At 32.3% G+C, this 20,132-nt stretch overlaps 1 protein-coding gene and 1 pseudogene across 3 annotated transcripts; both read right to left on the bottom strand.

The window, feature by feature from the left end:
- Window positions 1-8,789: 8,789 nt before the first annotated feature.
- On the bottom strand, window positions 8,790-9,514 carry LOC129306067 (uncharacterized; annotated as a pseudogene).
- A 767-nt stretch (window positions 9,515-10,281) lies between these two features.
- Window positions 10,282-17,989, bottom strand: LOC129306852 (uncharacterized). 3 transcript variants are annotated; one of them, XM_054947624.1, is made up of 12 exons: window positions 17,575-17,683; window positions 17,451-17,505; window positions 16,725-16,793; window positions 16,297-16,389; window positions 15,986-16,110; window positions 15,466-15,661; window positions 14,523-14,698; window positions 13,536-13,665; window positions 12,933-13,093; window positions 11,742-11,824; window positions 11,506-11,614; window positions 10,282-10,776 (listed from the first exon to the last, which is right to left on the bottom strand). In XM_054947624.1, exons 3-12 carry the CDS (start codon window positions 16,779-16,781, stop codon window positions 10,575-10,577), a joined length of 1,332 nt encoding a protein of 443 aa, XP_054803599.1. In that variant the 5' UTR covers window positions 16,782-16,793; window positions 17,451-17,505; window positions 17,575-17,683; the 3' UTR covers window positions 10,282-10,574. The 3 variants fall into 3 exon arrangements, with proteins under 3 accessions (XP_054803599.1, XP_054803592.1, XP_054803602.1); XM_054947617.1 differs by lacking the exon at window positions 17,451-17,505 and having other exon boundaries at window positions 17,575-17,983; XM_054947627.1 differs by lacking the exons at window positions 10,282-10,776; window positions 17,451-17,505 and having other exon boundaries at window positions 12,979-13,093; window positions 17,575-17,989.
- Window positions 17,990-20,132: the final 2,143 nt, after the last annotated feature.

Raw genomic sequence — 20,132 nt, 5'->3', positions numbered from 1 at the left:
TATCATCTTGCAATTGATTCTAAAATTAAAATCTCATCATTTGATTCTGAGTTTGACATACTATTATGGTGAAAAGTAAATTCTCAAAAATATAAAATTCTCTCCCACATGGCACGAGATGTATTGGCTATGCCAGTTTCTACAGTGACTTCTGAGTTTGCATTTAGTATTGGTGGACGTGTAGTTGATTAATACATGAGTTCTCTATCTCCTAAAATGACAGAAGCACTGATTTATAGGCAAAATTGGCTATAAAGTGGGCAATCTCTCTCTAAGTTTGTTAATAAGCTTCATGAGTTTGATAACTTTAATGAGATAGAACATATCATTTAGCTTGCAAGTAATATTTTTTTTTCTAAAGTTTAATAATTCACTCACACACATCCCTTACTTTATTTTTTATATTAATGTAATTGTTTTTTTTTGTCTTCAGATGCAACACTTGGAGGGAGCATGCAGCATTGTAGCTACTAGTGTTGATTGAAGGGTTTCTTTACAAGTAGATTTTTTTGTTAATTTCTTGCTAATATTTCTACAAACTTATAAATCTTCATCTGTGATATATTATGCACTACTCCCTCAACTATTATTGCAATTTTTTTTGTTAATTACTCTATTCCCTTATCTTCTATGCACTATGCAAATTATTATGGTTGGGAAGATGAGAAACGCATATTGTAGAGAAAGTAAATATTATTGGCTCATATTATACATTAAGAACATCATTTTGCACATGCTTAAATAAAAAATATTATTTAAAACAATTTATAAAATATTTTTCTATTTGTTTACCTAAATAATTCACGTTTCTCTCGCAATTTTTCTATTTGTTAACCTAGGTAATTGTTCTTGCAATGTTTTTTTCAGCTGTGACATATTTTTCCTTTTCTATTCATACAAGTTAGGAATTGGGAAGAAGCTTTTTGTTAATTGGCATCTACTATGTGAAAATGCTATTTTTCACGATACTCCAAGCTTTTATGAAACTTGTTATTTTTAATGGATTGTAACTATTATTTTGAATTGGATGATGGATAATTTGATGTTCTAAGACTTGTGGCAATTTTATATTTCAAGTTAGATGTTGAATTATGGATAATTGGATATTCTGGTTGTTATTATGGATTTATGGTTTAAGCTTTATGAATGTTATTTTAAATTAATGTGTAGGGCTATTATTGTTGATTTAAGATAGTGTTATTTCAAGTTGATAAGCAAGGTTGTGATCTAATAGGCAGGGCGGCCCAAAGGTGACTTGCCTACCCTACCCTATATAAACTAATAGGGCATTTTGTGGGTAGGGTTGGGCATTGAGCTATATTTTATAGCCCATTCATTCTTTAGGTTAGGCATCGGGTTGGGTCTTGCCCTACCTAGCCTTACCTATGTATACCTCTAACAAAGGGGGACAAAGTTAGGAATTTTAAACAGATTACACGCGAATGCTTGAGAGCTCTGCCTTGAGTTATGCTAGTCCATATGCACACAGCCACTACACGCCAAAGACATAAACGCTTATCTCCTTTCAGTTTGAGTTTACCTAAGGGAGATTCATCACACTCGAACACATAGCTCTCCTCACCATCTCAGACATCTCCCTTCAGTTTCAATCTGTCATACACCAGAGCAGATCCTCCTCTTGGTCAGAGAAGTTGGTCGTAGGTGATTGCACATTTCCTCTCAGTTTAACTCATCTCACACCATCACATATCTCCCTTTAGTTTAGAGTTTGTCACATGCTCTTCATCTCAGTGCAGCTCAACACATACGAAAACGCTCATCGGCCTCTCCATTTCAATTTATTTCACACCATTCCAAATTCATTCATTCGAAGAATTCATCTATGGCAACTTCTTATAGATCTCTTCCTTAGTCAGTAACTAAGGAGAGTGAGATAAGAGGTTAAATCTTTCAGGATTCTCTAAGATGATGAAATTCCACTTAAGTTTGATATTCTCTTAGTTTCAGTTCTGTCTTAGCTTGAGTTTAATTCTATTTTCTTGCTTTGATTTTGAAATTAATTTGATGTCATTTTTTTGTGATGATCAAATTGCTTTGGTTTACATTTTCCATTGAATTTGTGCACTTTATGTGTTTTAGTCAATACTTTGATGCTTATTACTTGTTGAATTCAAATTCTTCTTAATTCTTGCTTGATTTATCTAATTCATTTAGCTTCTATTAGGTTTTAATGAGGAGTTGATTGTCTAGATTCAATTGTTTAAATGTTAGAGCAAGGTTTTGGCAAGGCAAAATTCAATGTGACTTGTTTTATCAAAGTTTGGCAATTATTCAAAGGTTATGTGTCTTGGTCTAAAGCTACATTTATCTAGTCCTAGTAATCATTAGGCTTCTATTTTGTCAATTGAGTCATATAGGGACCGAGCTTATTAAATTAAGGAGTCTATGATGGTGGAGTGGATTCAAAACTTAAAGAATTCACTCATTTTCTAGTTTGAGTTAGTTTTATTTCCACTTATTTTTAATTAAAATTTAGAAAAACTAAAAATACCTTTCTTTTCATTTTTGTCAAACCAATATTGATTTTAAGTTGTAAATGGTTTATGAACTAAAATTGTTTGCTTCACTTGCTCTCTTAGGATAAGAATGACCTAACATGTACTCCACTATATTTTAAAATTTTTAAGAAGCTTGATACGGCTTAGGGCTTTTCATACATACTCTTATATGCAAAAGTTGTTTAAGTTTTAATATCCTCAAATTAATGTTGAGCAAAACTATTTTGCATATAAAAAATTTTATACACTTTTGCTATGAATGACTCTGAGGATGTTAAAATATGCATTGATCTTTGATCTAGATTTTGCTTCACATAGCCCTTGGTAAATACTCGTGAAATTCAAGCAAGAAACCACTGAAATCATTTTTTTTTTTGGAAAATTCTTGTATACCAAAAGGGCAAATGACAACCTAATGTTGGTTGTTAAAATTTGATCCTCTTTCTTTCTTTCTTTCTTTTTTAAATTTGTGACTGAGGTTTTAAAAGATACATCTTATGTATTCCATGATATAGAGAGGAGTTGTCCTGTAAAAGGAGTACCTCAATTTAGGATGTGGAATATATATCGCCTATTATGAAGCCTTTCATTAGATTATAAAGTTGAGAAAATTATTATTGGACATGCATTTTGTTGTTTCCTCCAACTATGAATGTGATATTTTTTCTACCTTGAGCTTCTCTTAAAAATTTTGTTGGATAAGATTATTGAGACTTAAACTTATCTAGTTCACATCTATGGTGAATATATGCTTATGCATTTGTATGACTAAAGGTTTACCTATATGAATCTTATTAATCTTCTGAGATAGCCTTGGCTCAGTGGGAGTGTAAGTGTCATTTTAAGAACATTTGATGGTTTAAGACTATTTTGCTATTATGCTCAATTTATTATTTCAGAAACAATTAGATGCTTTATATCATTTGTTTTTCAATAGGATTCATGATTCATATTTATGCATCTTTTATCACTTTTTTCTTCATGAGATTTAGTGATCTTGTATTATTTCTCTACTGAGTTTCAATCTAGGTTCAAAAATGTTATGGTGCTTTGCATAATTTGTCTCCCTGTAGAATTCAATGATTTGTGTTACAGCACCTTATGTCACTTGCTTCCTTATACCATTAAGTAACTTCGTGTCATTTCTTTACTGAGTTATGGTCAAAAGACTTACTCTATATTCAGTTCAGTTAATATGTATCTATATCATTTGTATTCCCATAGGATTTAATAATTTTGTTATGATACGATATACATGTCACTTGTTTCCTTATAAGAATCAATAATTTTATGTTGTTATCTTGTTGAATTATGTATGGAATAAAAATTTTGTATTCCGTTCTATTCCAATTATAAGACATTATATCACTTGTTTCCCTATAGGATTCAGTGATTTGTAAAGTTTCATTTTCTAAATTTTTTCAATGGCCCAATGTTGTTTAATTAATGTAATTTAAGTAGGAGATTGTTGAAATATTTATAAAATATTTAAATATTATAGATTTGAATTAATTAGACATTGAGCCCAAAATATATTGGTCTTTATAATTTTGTGTGGACTTGATAGATAGACCACACAAGTGAGCCTAATGGGCAGAGGCCCAACCTATAACCTTATAACCGTCAGTTATTCTTTATCTTTTAACTAACTGAGTTAAGAATAATATGAGATAATTAATTAACTAATTTATTAAAAGCCATTACTGATTGAGTTCATATAAATTAATTAGTCAATAACCAAAACACACAATATGTTTTCCATTATCTCCATTATCTTTGAACTCTTTGCAAACTAAGGGGGTCTAGTGGATTGTTAGTCTGCTTACACTCGAGGTAATTGAGGAGTCATAACTTGCGATGGATTCTTCAAATATGCACGTTACTTGACTTATATCTTATTTAATTTATATAAATTGAAATACTAATATAAACATGTGGTATCAGAGTCGTGTTTCAAGAAGGGACCTACTATGAAGATTATATACTTGGATTATAATGGGGCATGTTTTAGGTGCTGACCCGTGTTACTAGCTTTAACTATTTGTAACTACCAACCCGTGTCTTTGAAATATCCGTGGATGAGGATTACAATCTTGCGAGATTTAGAGCTTATTAAGATCATGATCTTGTGTGAGTCAATGGTTTAATTAATGGTTTCAAGTCTTAAGGGATTCAAGGACTCGAGTTGACTTAGTCAAGTCATTTCACTATGATGTGGACTGACCTAATCATTATTGGATCTCTTACTTGGCTTGATGCTTTATTCACTTGACTTAACTCTTGCTATAGCTGTTATGTCATTTTGAATAGGTATCGTTTCAATTTTAGCCTAAATAATATAATTTTATTGGAAGCTCTAATAACCCTGATACAAGATCATTTCCCCCACAATTAAGACTTTCCTAGCAAGCTAGGAGAATACAAAAATGAAGTCAAGTAATGGTATACTAGAGTTAGTAACATAAGCCAGCCCACAACTTGCATGCTTAACGTGGCAAGTTGATATAACTTGTAGTAGGTTGTGGGCATGCTAAGACTTTCCTAGCTAGCTAAGGTCACATATTTGCCTAAATTACATTAGATAGAGTAGAATTATAGTTTGACTTTAAGGCTATTTTTCTTCACATCAAGAGGCTATCTCAGTCACCCTATTATGAAGCACTATCATGATTTATCTAGACATTTAAGCTTCATAAAAGGACAATAAATTGTATTATTTAACATTTTTAAGTTTTTGGATGCTAGTTGAGATACAAGGTAGATAATATCATTACCGTCTCATAGTGCCTACACCTCTAGATTTGAGAGAGATATCATGAGGCTAGGGAAAACCAAGCAGAATATTAATAAGATGGAGTAATTATTAAATATTAAATATAAAAAATAAAAAAGAATCAACAATCAAGTTTCGACTGAATGCTAGAATAACTAAAAAAACTGAATAACAACAATTTGAAGTTTATGGCTTCTGGTGGTTTGTGTCGACTGATACCATAAATCTCCTATAAATTACCTACTAACTTACTCTTTATAATATATTTCCTTTCCTTTCTTTCTGTCATTAGTGCGGTTTGCCTATTTCAATGACAAAATATCATTTCTGTCACAATTCGCAAAAGCTTGTGCCTTGTAAAGATGGGGACCTAGACTATGTTCGCCTCCATTGCGACCGAAGCTTTTCCATTGGACACTTCCCTGCAGAATCTCCATCTAAATCAGCGATTGGTTACATACTCTTTTATCTACCCTTTGTGGCGATTGTGGTAGCCACTATCATTGTCAGAATCATGATCGTTTGATACCATCAGGCTGAGCTGTATACCGATGTTGAATGGGAAGTAGCTTCAAAGCAAGATGGAGGAGGCTGTAACACGAGTTGGTCGTCGGTCAAAATGTTGAGGGCTATGTTGGGACTGGGGAAGGAGAAGCTGAAGTAACCCCTTGTTTGGTTCAGAACTTGATAATCTTCTTTCCACTCGCAAAACCACGTTTCTTGATTTGAGTTGAAACATTTTAGTTCTTTTGTTTTACTTGATATTGATAGACCATTAAAGTGTATCTTTCGCGTGTTCTTTATTCTTCTTCCCTGTGTCTCTTTTCATTCTCAATCTCTATTTCTTTGATTTAATATTGCACACCTATGACTTGATTGAAACTCACATTTTGAGCGGTTTCGTGCTTGTTTATGTTTGTGTAGAAAAACAATTATCTGTACAAAAATTGAGTTTTAGTAAAAAAAAAAAAATACCCAACATTTCATTTTCACAAAATCAATTATTTGGCTCTAAATGCGGTTTTGACTTGAGCTCATCTTATTTGCTTCTCAATATCAATTATATGTGTTGGAACTTTTATTACTTGTCAGAATTTCTAGAATACCAAATATAACCCTGTGACCTATCATTATGTGGCTTGCGATTGCATCCTCTACACGTTGGGACTTGAATCCTTGACCATGCATCAGAGAGTGAGAGACAATGAGATTGTGAGGTTCTAGAGGCGAGAGAGCTGTACATCAGCTTGTGATTGAATCCTCTAAACATAATCTATATGTGTGTGTTTTAAATAATTTTATAAGTATTAAATATATCACTATTATATTTTTTTGTTAAATAAATCAAAATAAATTTAATAATATGACATGCAATTTCATCAATATCTACCATAAAACTCATGCCTTTTATTGTAATTTACACATCAAAAATTGATTTTGATTAAAATCATCTAAAAATTTTTAATTTTATCAAAATCAATTTTAAAAAATATCATCCAAACACTATCACGTCATAATATAATCAATTGTAATAAAAATCAATTATATTAATTAATTTTTTTATAATCAATTATATTCAATTAAAATTTAAATGAATCCTTAATCTATTTTGAGATTTTGAATATATGCTTAGCTCTGCTTCTCATTTCAAGCAAATGACTCTTTTTTGGCCAAAAAAAAAAAATTCAAGGAAATGAGGAAAATATCGTGACATGAGACCTGCGGACTATGTACTTGTTTGGATGGCCATTTATAATCAATGTGTCATTAAACCATGGTTTTAGTAAAAAAAAAAAAATCTAAACACCCTCATTTTTTAATAATCAATCTTTTATCATGAAACTCTATTTTGAGTTGAGCAGCTAAAGGCAACTTTTGATTTTCAATTATATCTTTTAAGCTCATGTATTCTGTGTCAGAATTTTTGCTTGCCAAGTGTGTCTGCTTGTGTCTCATGAACCATTTAAGTAATCCCTTTTATACTAGTAAAGGATTAATATGTAATTTAAATTTTAAATTATAAGTCCAGAGATGATTTGAATACTAAATTTTAAAAAGGTGCATTCAATCCTAAATAATTAAGGTTGGGGCAATTTTATCCTTACTATTTAACTTTTAACAAATGTCCGTCAAATTTATTTAAAAAATTACACTTTAAACCCTAACTTTAATTGTTTAAGATTTATAATGTACCATTTTAAAAAGTTTAGGGTTTAAATTACTTTTAAACATATAGTTTAGGATCTAAATCATAATTAAATTTTTTTATTTTAAAAATACACTCTAATCAATAATAATTCAACAATAACAAGAAAAGTGTATTTTGCAATATTATATCAGCTTTTAAAAAATTTTTGAAGGAGTGTGTAAGTTTATTAGTTTGAATTGATCGTTGAAGGTTAAAATTTATAAAATAAAACCAAACACTTTTATGATAAATAAAGAAACATAAAAAAAGTGTATGAAGAGGAATTTATTCTAAATTTTTTCCTAACAAATAATGATAATGTTTTTTTCACTGATATTATTATGAAATTTATATTACGTTCCTATTACTACCACTGATATTAAAAAGTAAAAATTACTTTACTCATTATTACAATTTACAGCCTTCTTTTATATAGTTTCTTCATCATCATCATTTACCTTTTTTATCCCTTCTTCTCATATCTTGGGAAATTCATAATATTATCATGAGTTCATATGCAATTTAGCTCAAAAACTATAGGTTCAAGGGTAATTTAAATCCTAAACTTTTAAAAAAGTACATTTTGAATACTGACAATTTCACCCCTATAATTAACTTTTAACAAACACCCGTCAAATTGGAGTTTGGAGCCTAAAGTGCAATTGTCCCTAAATGAATTTGACAAACATTTGTTAAAAATTAATGATAGAGGTTTATGGTTCAAAATGTACTTTTTTAAAGTTTAGAGTTCAACTCATCTCTGAACTTATAATTTAATGTCTAAATTACATATTAACCTTTACAGTGGATGTGTGCAGTGCAGGTTCTCATCTCCGTTTTCCTGTGAAACCTTTTTTTCATACCAAAACACATAATATCATATTATAATATTAGTTATTGAAATTATAAAAAATTCTTCTATCTTTAACATGATTTTCAAATATAATTTTCATAATTAACTATATATATATATATATTAAATATTATGTAATTATTAACTAGATCACTATCATACATAATTATTTGTTAAATATAATTTACCAAATTTAATAATATTATATACAATTACATTGATATTTATATCTTAAAAAGACAACGTCGTTTATAATAATTTGCAGACTAAAATTAATTATGATTAAATCATCTAAACACATTTAATTCTATCAAAATTAATTTTAAAAAATAAAATCCCAAATATAATCACATTACAACATAATTAATTATAATCAAAATCAATTAAGATAATCAATTTTTACATAAACAGGCTCTTTATATAATTAGATTAGATAGTAACGATTCACCATGGCGAACCATGCATCGACGACACGTGAAAGGAAAGGGAAGGAGGAGATCAAGAAACATATGAGCAGGCCTGTACAGTACCCAAGCTCTATTTGCAGGGAAGGCGCAATTCATACAATATTTGCTAATAAAATTATAAGCTTCCTTCGACCAAGCTAATTAGTAAGTAGATTCCAGAAGAATAAGTACTCTTCGTTGAAACTTTTAGGGTTCATCCGATTTCCAAGGACAGAACGCTTACCTCATTCCCAATTATATATCCATACACCTCGTTTGATTGTTGAAAGCAACCGGCAAGATTACTCCAAAATCCAATCAATCGGAATCCTCCTTCTTCAACTTCTCCCCACGATAATTCAGCTCCTCGAGTCGGACCACAAGGCCGGTGACGGAGTGCAAGATCCAGTAAAAAACCAGAGCGGCAGCGATCAAAAGGGCATTGCGCTGGCTCTTGATGATGGATTTCTGATAGCGAAGGTGCTCAGAGGGAGGGCAAGACCCGGGGGATTGACAAGAGGGTCTCGTCTATAACTTCCAGTAGATGTCGAGGAGCAGGAAGATGCAGAACGGAACGATGGAACAGAAAGGTCGGAGGAGATTTGGGGTGACGGAGATGAGACCCTTGGGAAGAGGGCCAAGACCAGGGAGGGTGAGGAGAAGCAGCATGACGGCTTCTGCGCTGGCAGCGTAGCTTAGTACAACCCATTCTAGCGCCATTTGCAGGAGATGGGTGTGCTTCGATAGGAACGAAGAAGGAAGCTAGAAGAAAACAACAAGTCTTGTCCCCCTAGATGACATCTACATAAATTATATGATATCAATTATTTATTAAATTTTTTAAAATATTATTAATTAAAAATTCTTACTCAACAACCTCATGTTCTCTTCAATCTTCCTCTACTTTTTTTTAATAAAACTCAAAATCATCTATTTCACTCTTCTTACAAATAACTCCCGTGATATTCTTTGTACATATCCTAATCACTTCAAATAATTTATTATTATTTTTTTAATAAATACCACACTCTTTTTCTCATATTTACTCATTTTAAATTTCATCTTTATATGTACATCCACGTATCCATCTCGACAATTTCATTATCGTTTTCATTCATAAAAGATAACATCATTCAGAGGAAATTGAATGCTCGATTTGCTTCGGTCTTTCAACCAACATTTTATTTGTTTTTAAATTTAAACTGTTCATATTAAATTTATAATTTTAAAAATTATTAAACTTAAATCATCAAATTTTATTTAACGGTTGAGATCTGCAATAAAACCTCCTCCGCTCTCCTATGCATAGGAGAAAACCCAATTGCCATTTTATCCTTGCTTTGAATGTGAAAAAAATTATGTAGTAGAAAGAACATGATAAAAAATTGTCAAGAGAAAACCCACTATGTTAAACCTGTTCAGTACCTTGCCGTGAAGAAATGCTATCCCCTATCATTGTTATACACATTAAGAAAATGTCAATACATTCTTGAAAGTAAAAATAATATTTAAAAAATTCAACTCTATCCTTAAAATGTAATTAAATTACATTACCCTTATATTCATAGTCAGGAGACATGACGTTCCAGAACCAGCTGCAATGTACATTGTGAGGTCTCAATGTCTAAACTCTAACGCTTCTGCAAGATTTCCTGATGCAGAAGCAAATTATACAGAAGATAGCTCTAACATACAGTCACATCCGTTTTAGCCTAGCTCAAGTAAGAAAACCGTGGTGATACTCTCTCATCTTATTGCTCAGACAGAAAAATCTATTCCTTTCAATGTCCTTTCATTAAAGTGTTCTACGAGTAGAGGGCAGGGTTCGTTTCTCAAACAAAGCGTCACAAGACTTAGATATATAGAAAATAATACAACTTATCATGAACCCAACTAAAAAATAATTGGGGTTCGAATAATTTGGCCTGTCAAATCTCCACAACGCTGCTGAGGAATCCAAGCTAATAGATGCAAACTTCTCTTCAGACTGTCCTCCCCTGTAAATCAAGAAAATACTAAAATGTCTTATCCAAGAGAATTCTAAACTGAGATTCCTATTCAGACAACAAGAACTTTTAGCTTGCCTCAAGGGCATCAATCATCTGAAATCATCAAGGACATGCACTAAACGTGCAATTCAACCTTCTTGTTTACAATACAGTAAATGCTTGTTCATGCAGTTCGATTCAAAACTTTCATATTGATTGGTATCCTATCCCCTTTTTAAAAATATTGCCAAGCATGGTCCTCGTCGCCTGTGAGTCTCGTATCCAAACTCAATATAGTGACCAGGTTGTGATTTCTCTCTACTACAAACAATGAGCCTTCACATAATGGGACCTCAATGAGATGCATACACCACACTTTAGCAGAACTTAAGCTGTAGTCCTTCTATGACAGAGAGAATTTAGTATTTTGATTTTGGACAGAAAAAAGAATATAGCAATATAAACTGTGTACCTCTAATAACCTCACAATATTAGCCTGTTGTATATTTCCAAACTCCATTTCTTGCTAAAATACTAGGTCCGGGAAATATTGGTTAACAATTTAGAGTTTAGACAGACAAATATTTTGTCACATCTAAGCTAGATGATAACTTTAACTATCCAATATCGAAGAATGGGCTTTAATTCCTCCATATTACGAACTACTTGTCATTAATTAAAATTTGTTCTTTCTTTTGTCGAAGGATGTTCATATAGCACAACTGTTGAGGCATATACCTTAGGAAATTCTTGATTGATCTCCATAGGGAACCATGTTTGCTTCCCATGCTTGAATGACCTTTTGCGTGCCTCCTTTTGAAATCATTTACTCCGCCTTTAGGTGTCCCTGAAAAACGAGGTGGCAAAAATCATAATGTGTCCCCCAAATAGTTCAAGTATGTTATTCATACCAAACTTGTACCAAAATTATGTAGTCCACACTTCACAAGTTTTAAAGAAAAATGAACTATTACCAATGTTATCGGAAGAGATTGCTGCGTCTTTGCCAGATGTTCTCAGTGAAGCCAATTCCTCAACAAGAACACGTTCAGCACCACTATGCCAAGCACAAATTTGAGGATAATGAAAATAAGAAACCCTCAAAATGGAAACAAGAATGGGTCTATCAAGAAGGCATCATGACTTTAACCTGAGAGGCCATATGTTTCAGGAATCAAGACCTTACAGTTTGTAAGGTAAAGAAATTCAAACTCACTCAGATAGATACATTCGGGTAGTGAAGTGCCTTCATTATTGGGGTACAATCTAAAAAATTACAATCTGGGTAATTTCCCATCCCGGCCTATCTTAAGATATTATACCGAAAATTTTCCTTATAGAAATCAAACCCAAATTGATAAAATACGCTATCCGTTCTTACCAAATAAGGTTAGCGTAAGGCCTTTTGAGGCAAAAGGTCATTGCAAACTCATTCTATTTGCAAATTCTGGGAGTACGGACAACAAATCACACATTTTTAATTACTCTCAGAATGCTTGTCAAAGAAATCAAAGCTGGGAAGATAAGAGTTTTATCTGTTATCATAAACTGAGCTACCCCTTTGGGTCAAACCCTCTGAGATGGAAAATTATTAAAAACTTGTTCATTTTGCGGCTTCTCAGTAGAACACTAACGAAGCAAATTAAAATAGAAACATTGGCGACTTATCATTGGTTAATTATGAAAATCTAACTAAAAGTTGCTTCTCTTTGGGATCACAGCTAAAGCAGACAAGCATTTTACACTTAAGAACCCAAAGGTACTAAAAAGTTTCCCGTGCTTGTGAAACTCCTGATAGGCAGACATTAATGACGTACACTATCTTCTTTTCTTATTAAATAAACTTAAACAGAGATTGGCACTTTGCATGTTCTACATTTGAGGGAAGCAGAAGGGCCATCAACAAGTGATAACACCAGTTCCAATTTTAACATTTTCAAACAACTTTTTATTTCCTACATACATAACTTATTTCTACGAAACACTGAGTTGAATGTCAATATCACTGCTGTAGCTGTACCCTCCCTCCAAAAAGCAGGGGGGAAGGAGGGGGGAGATGTATCCATAATTTAATTACAAATTTTGGTGCAATTCAAGCCATGCACAGATTTCATAATTCTATTGAGACTATCAGAAATAAGCAAAAAAGTTTAAAGTGCACAGACCTGATATTTTTAGGGATGAGAATATTCATGATGAAGTAATGATCACCTCGAACAGATGGCTTATTCATGTCAGGAACTCCCAAACGTGACAACTTCACAAAATCTCCTGGTTGAATCCCAGAAGGAATTTGGAGATCCCTTAAACCCTCAACTGTTTCTACCTGAAACGACCCAAGTCCAATCTTCAAGGTCATACTAGTGCTACAGGCTATATTGAATAATGTTCCTAGTGATTCAAGCGCTAAACTGACTGAAGAAATGTACATAATGATTAAACTTGTCAACTTGCTTCCATATACAACACTAAATAAAGACATTTCAAAACAGAGTCAGCACTAATAGAAACCACCATAATAACATAATGAAGCATAATCATCAATGTATTAGAAGGCATCTACAAGGATCATATAGATTGTGCTGTAATTGTATGAATCCACAATTGCTAGCAAAGAAAGCCTAGGGAAGCTTGACCATTTGTGTAAATAACCACAAGCAAGATATATCATAGAAAACATTAAAAGTAAGATATTCCATAGTTAGCCAAGGGCGCACACCCAATCAGGTCAACAATATGCATCTCAATCGCACCAAGATTGACATCACCTTTTTAACAGACCCAAGAATTGCCTCTGTGAAATCAATATTAATCTTAGAGTACAAATGAAGACCTTCTCTCCAAACTCCATCTTTTTCACCAACATGGATGACTATATAAAGGTCACCAGCTGTACCCCTGAAAAAATTGCACATTTTCTTATCACCACTTAGATGAGTTGAATTCTTATAAATTCTAACCATAATTTTTCTTCTGATTGCAAATGAGAGCAATTTTGGCTCAGGACAACTTTAAATAGGTCTCACAATGGTGATCCTTTCACTTTCATGATCAAACATGACACATTGAAATAAATTCACGTTTATCTATCATCAATAGGTCATCATGGTTTCAGTAGCAAAAGTTGCTGATTTGAGCAGTAAAACTGATAGTGAAAAGAGGAGGGGGGAGGGGACCAGGAATAGGTCAGTCTCCCATAGTTGACTAAATTTAGGGCTCAATACAATGTCATACTTTCTAGATTAAGAAGCCAAAACTCCTGATAACTGTTGTTAATGAAGAGTCCAGACATGACTCAATTAGAACAATTTTCTGAAGACATAACATTTGACAGTGACCTTAATAATGTCTTGTTTCTATGTCTCAGCTTCTTATTATCAAATTTAAAGAATATGCATTCAACTATAACATTTCAAAGATTAATTGCATATTAAATTATGATGCCTAGGGTTAAAAACAATAAAAGGTCTTTGTTTTACACACTATATTACTAATTACTAATTACAACTATATTCCTCTCCTATAACATCACCCTTGTGATCATAATAAAAGCCTCCTAGGCATGCCAAAAGATCATGTATCACTGTAATATTTCTTGTCTATTCAAACGCTTCAGTTTCTCAGTTTCTGGAAAACCAAACATCGCATCAAGTACAGCATCCTTTTTTATCTCTTTTCCTTTCCCTTTTCTTTTTGGGCCATTGGGTGGGGGGATCATCAGAGCTAAAGAATTTATGCTTATGCTAATGGCTAACCTATTCTTATAAAAATTCCCCTCTCCTTGAATTTGCATTGTGGCTCCGTTATTGACACCAGGAGGAATGACTATTTCCATTGTTTGTTTAGACTGCACCCGTCCACTACCACTGCACCTTCGACAGTTATCAGTGATTATCTTGCCAAGACCACGGCACTCAGAGCAGGTTGAAACCTAAAAATCAATTGATATCATCACTTCTGTATTGCTGATGATGTACAAATAAATTTAAAAAAAAAATAAACAGAAAGCATAAGAAATTGTAATGCCGAAGGTTAGCAACAGAGATGCCAACTTCACAGACAATACAATAATCAGATATAGCAAGTAGTGGCAATTATTGGGCGTTAACGACATTTACAACTACTCTAGAAATTGATTAATCATAACAACAACAACAAGCCTTATCCGACTAGGTGGGATCAAATTGATTAATCATAAGTTTGAATAACATATTTCACAGCTGAAGTTATTTCTATCTGGATAAATTTACATCTTTAAACTCTTCACATGCCAATTATATACATCAAGGTGAAGTAGGTAGGAAGATTCAATACAAGTCAAAAGATTAATAAAAACACGTCAATTTCTATTTTCTCTCTACACCACTCTAAATGCCATGGGATGCAAATTATGAAGGAAAGAAACAATTTTTTGTTAGAAAGAGGGACAGTACTTTAGGAGAAATGGATAAAATCCCTGATATTAGACAGGGGAAAAAAATACTTAGGATAAATGGTGAGGGATTAAATGATGAGGCTAGGAATCTTAAATATCTATATATCATAGAATGTTGCCTGATGTATTCATACGTCTTTCATGAATTTCAATTTAGAAAAGAAAATATCAATTAGTTTTGCCACAGAAACACATGTAAAAAAGCGAAGGGAATTAGTAAATGCAGTGATAGGTCATTGTCATGTCACCCATATCTACATTACCTGAGACATTACTCCAAAGGGTGTTCTTTGACTTTTCATCTCTCCTCCTCTGCCACCACAATTCATGCATGGTTTAATGCAATCCCTTGATTTAGCTCCTGTACCATCACAATCATTACATGTCTGAAAACAAGGAACTTCAATTTCTCTCCTTCCTCCAAAAATAGATTCCTCAAAGCTCAAGTGAAGGTCATACCTGAATGGAAAAATATGATAAAAATAAATACTGTATACTGTGGGAAAAATTTGCCAACAACTTACCAGCAGAATCTGTAATAGCTTAAACAATGAGTTGGCTTCTTTTTGGAGCTTGACTAGGTCTTTCATAGGAAGTTGTCATTCAAATAGATAGGACAGCCATATTTCAAGAAACCAATTATCAAAAGGACAGTATCAAAGTGGATGACTTTAACTATTGAGTTAATTCTGGAACAAATTTGTCACAATAAGTGAAAGAGTAATATGCTCTCAACTTCCTTGTGTAGAACATGAGCCAAAACCAACTTGAGAAGATAGTTACCGAATATCAAGACCCCGTTTTCTGTTGTTCCTTGAATTGAAGTTCATTCCTCCTAGTTCATCACCGCCTCCAAATAGACCATCCGAACCACCAAAGAATGCATCAAATACGTCAAAAGGATCAACCTGAGTAATTCATAAAACATAAGTAACTAACAAATAAGAGGTACTTGATACAGAGCCATGCTTCTCCAAGACTAGGAAAAGATGAAACACAATATATTCTCATAACATAGGACTGTATCATCAATGAAAGAATCTTGAGTTCCTCATGGCCAATGGAGCAGTCAAAAGACTTGATTGTAAACATACCCCTGAAGCACTAGCTGACACTCCAGTTTCTCCTTGTAGACCTGCCTCACCAAAGCGATCATATAAAGATCTTTTCTCATCATCTGATAGAACCTATATACATGCTTTGTTAACCCAAGAAGGGAAATAAAGAGATCCAAATATAATGCGAAGCAAGTATAACCCGTGAAGAATACAATCAACCATATATCCCACTATGCAATAACGGACATTGCAACTGATATGTAGAAAGTATTACCGTGCCAATGGACAGATTATGAGCACAAGGGTAGTGGGTAAGTGAATAGAACTATAAAAGATAAAAAGGAGATGAATTGGGACCAATAATATAATAAGAAAACACCTTAATTGAATCCATCTTGCATTCCCCAAGAGCACATTCTACTGACAGTAGAAAAAGGTCACACTCTTAAGGGCAAAATAATTACCTCATATGCAGCACTTATCTCCTTGAATTTCTCTTCTGCCCCCGGGCTCTTGTTCATATCTGGATGGTACTGATAAAAAGAAAATCACATTTTTTATTGTTTTAGTGGCATATAACAAGAACTTACAGCAGACATGAACATTACATTTTATTCAATTTTACAATTCACTTAAAATCTACCAAAAGATAAAACTCCAAATCCTCAGTTACAATGTTTATAGAAACTGGTGGATATAGTATAAGGAAGATGAAACCATCCATGAACCATGCAATTATTTGAACAAGACCAACGGAGATGGAAGCTTACAAAGAAAAAGAGGTCACCAGTACAACAGATGATTAAACCAACGGAAATCGTTTCGTTTTTCATTGGTTATGGATTTTCCTGTATCTGGTTTGAATGTGCCATTTGGTACACTAGATGTTCCGAAGAGAATGGTTGAGACAAATTCGGGAGATCATGGTGATTAAACATAGTTTTCTCTTATGGTAGCATGGGTTGGTTATGAGAAGACTCCAGAAACGCTAAGTCATATAAAATTACTTCAAAGACAATTTCTACAGAAAATTGATCTCACAATACTGGGAAAAAGGAAAAAGACATTACACATAACAAAAGGAAAGAGGCTAAAGAATTTTTGCCTTCTCACACACACACACACACACACACACACACAGTGATCAACTGTTACTCCCAACATTCAGCGGCAATGTATTAAGAGCTTACAGGGGAAGAAGAGAGCCGAAAAGACCACAAATACCGAACATCATTTTCCCAGAACCTAAACACAAACCATAGCTATAAAACCAAGATGCAACAGATAGTTAGAAACAAGCACAAAGCCACCAACCTTACGGGCTAATTTTCTGTAAGCGCTCTTAATCTCTTGCAAAGAAGCATTCTTACTAACTTTCAAAGTCGAATAGTAGTCATTTCCGGTAGCTCTGGCTATCACACAGCGCCAGGGTTTACTGCGCGCGAAAACAAAACGTGGGTTCTGAAAAGAACCAAATTTGGGCAAGAATTCAGAATCAAAAGCACTCAATCCGAAGCTACGAACAGCTGAGGTTGCGCAGGAGGCCTGTAACACATTAGATCCAACCAAACAGTAGGAAATACGATTGAACTTGGATAAAGGGTGATTGAGGTTGGCAAAGCAAGAGGGACTGTGGATTGAATGCATCTATGGGAGGGTTCAGCTCAGAAATTGAGTAAAAGGGGATTCGTGGAGAAGTATAAAAAGGAAGCGTAAGGGTTTAACGTTTGCTGAAGGTTTTAAAATTTAAGAAAATTTTATGTTTATGCTTCATTTGGCCGGAATGCATATTCTTGCTTTTTTATGATGGCCAAAATATTCTTGCTCTTGTTTAAAGAGAACTTTTATGCTTAGTTTTTTTTTTTTTATAACTTCAAAATATTTATTTGAATTGAATTAGCAGGGTTTCGTGTAAGGGCATTCACAAGACAAGATGGGATCATAACATCCCTATCTTATATCCCATCTCAAAAAATAATCGAGACTAAATTTATGTTTCATATCCTGTCTCGTCCTGTCCCAAAAATTATTTCATCTAGTTGAAAATCAGGATAAAATTGAGACAAAATCAAAATGTCCAGCCGTCTCAATAAAGCAAACAATGTAAGAGAAAAGTATGAATAATAATATTCATTAATCAAAATTTTAAATTGTATAACTTATTGAGTTTAAAATTAAAATAACACGAGTATATAAATTATAATAATTATAGAATTATATCAATCACAACTACAAGTATATAAGTTAAAGTCAAGTATGTATGAGACATGACACATTATGATGGTAAGTAAAAGTAATATCTAGGTTATAAAAGTAATAGTAACAGACAAGCCCGATGCAACATTGAATTATTGTTCTTTTTTTTTAGTTAAAATATGTAAGCTAGCAACTCTTTCAAAAATAAATAAAAAATATGATATAAATAAAAATTATTAAATAGATAGATATAAGAATAAATTATATTAAATAACTAATATATTGTAAAGAAAGATATTATCCTATATTACTTACTTTGTATCATTAAAATTAGCAATTAAAAAACTTTTAGTTTTAAATAAAAATATCACATATTAAAATTATAATTAATATATTTTATATATATATTTTAAAATAAAAAATTATATATATATATATATATAGTATTCGGGATGGGACGTTCCAAGGGCAATCACTTATCTCATCATGTCCCATAAAGTCTTATCTCAATTATTTTTGGACTGGGACGAAAGCAATCTCGATATGATCAAAATAGAACGGTGTCAATTGGAATATATATAAGTTGAACTCTCCTAATCTCATGGATTGCATTAAATTTGACAAATTGACTATTTAAAATACAACCAATGAATAATATGTCTTTATGAAAATTTTTATATTATGCCATATAGATATATAGAAAACTAACATCATTCCTTCATCAATTTTTATTGAATTTTGTCAATATAAACAATCAGTTATATTAATAAAAAAAATTTAAAGCATTTAAAAAATGTAAGGGTACTCATAGGATGAGAAAAGATTGCGACAACCCCAATGCCCAATCTCCCATCTCAAAAAGGAATGAAATTTTATTTTCATCCCTTGTTCCATTTCATTTTGGAGATGATCTGGACTCATTCAGAATAGGGACATAATTGAAAAATCTTGACAAAAAAAGGCAAAGAGTTAAAAAAAAGGTAGATAAATAAGAATAAAAAAACTTACCTCTATGACAACAGTCATATATTTTCACTGGTTTATGTCTTCAGGATAATAAATTTTTTAATTTTTTAAATTTATTTCAATTATCAATTTAGTCTCTTGGGTTTAATCTTTATTGATTTGGTTTTTTATATTTTCTTAAATTATGTCAGAACAGGGACATAATTGAAAAATCTTAACAAAAAAAGGCAAAGAGTTAAAAAAAGGTAGATAAATAAGAATAGAAAAACTAACCTCCACTACTACAGAAAAGTGTATAATTGACGCCCTATAATTGACGTTTATTTGAAAAAAATGACAAATAAAAAAGGTGGAGAATACTTGACGATTTTTACGAAACAAGCGTCAAATATTTAGGCAGATACTTGACGGTTATTTAAAGATAACCGTCAAGTATATATATTTGACGTTTTTTATAAATAACCGTAATATAAAGCTAAAATTTACATGTCGGTCTTCGATAAACAAACGTCAAATTAATAGTAGAAAAAAAATTAAATTTTTTCACATACTTGACGCTTGTTTTGAAATAACCATCAAGTTTGTCTGCCATATACTTGACAGTTCTTTTAAAAGAAGCATCAAATATGTAATACTTGACGGTTATTTCATAATAACCGTCAAGTATTGTCATTTAAATTCCCTCCAGGTTTTTTTTTCGCTCTCCATTT

This window comes from Prosopis cineraria, unplaced genomic scaffold (assembly GCF_029017545.1).
Source record: "Prosopis cineraria cultivar Desert tree isolate PC_DT_omini unplaced genomic scaffold, ASM2901754v1 PC1, whole genome shotgun sequence".
NCBI classification, from domain to species: Eukaryota; Viridiplantae; Streptophyta; class Magnoliopsida; order Fabales; family Fabaceae; genus Prosopis; species Prosopis cineraria.
Note: the sequence above shows the minus strand (reverse complement) of the source record. Positions and strands in the feature narration are given on the sequence as shown.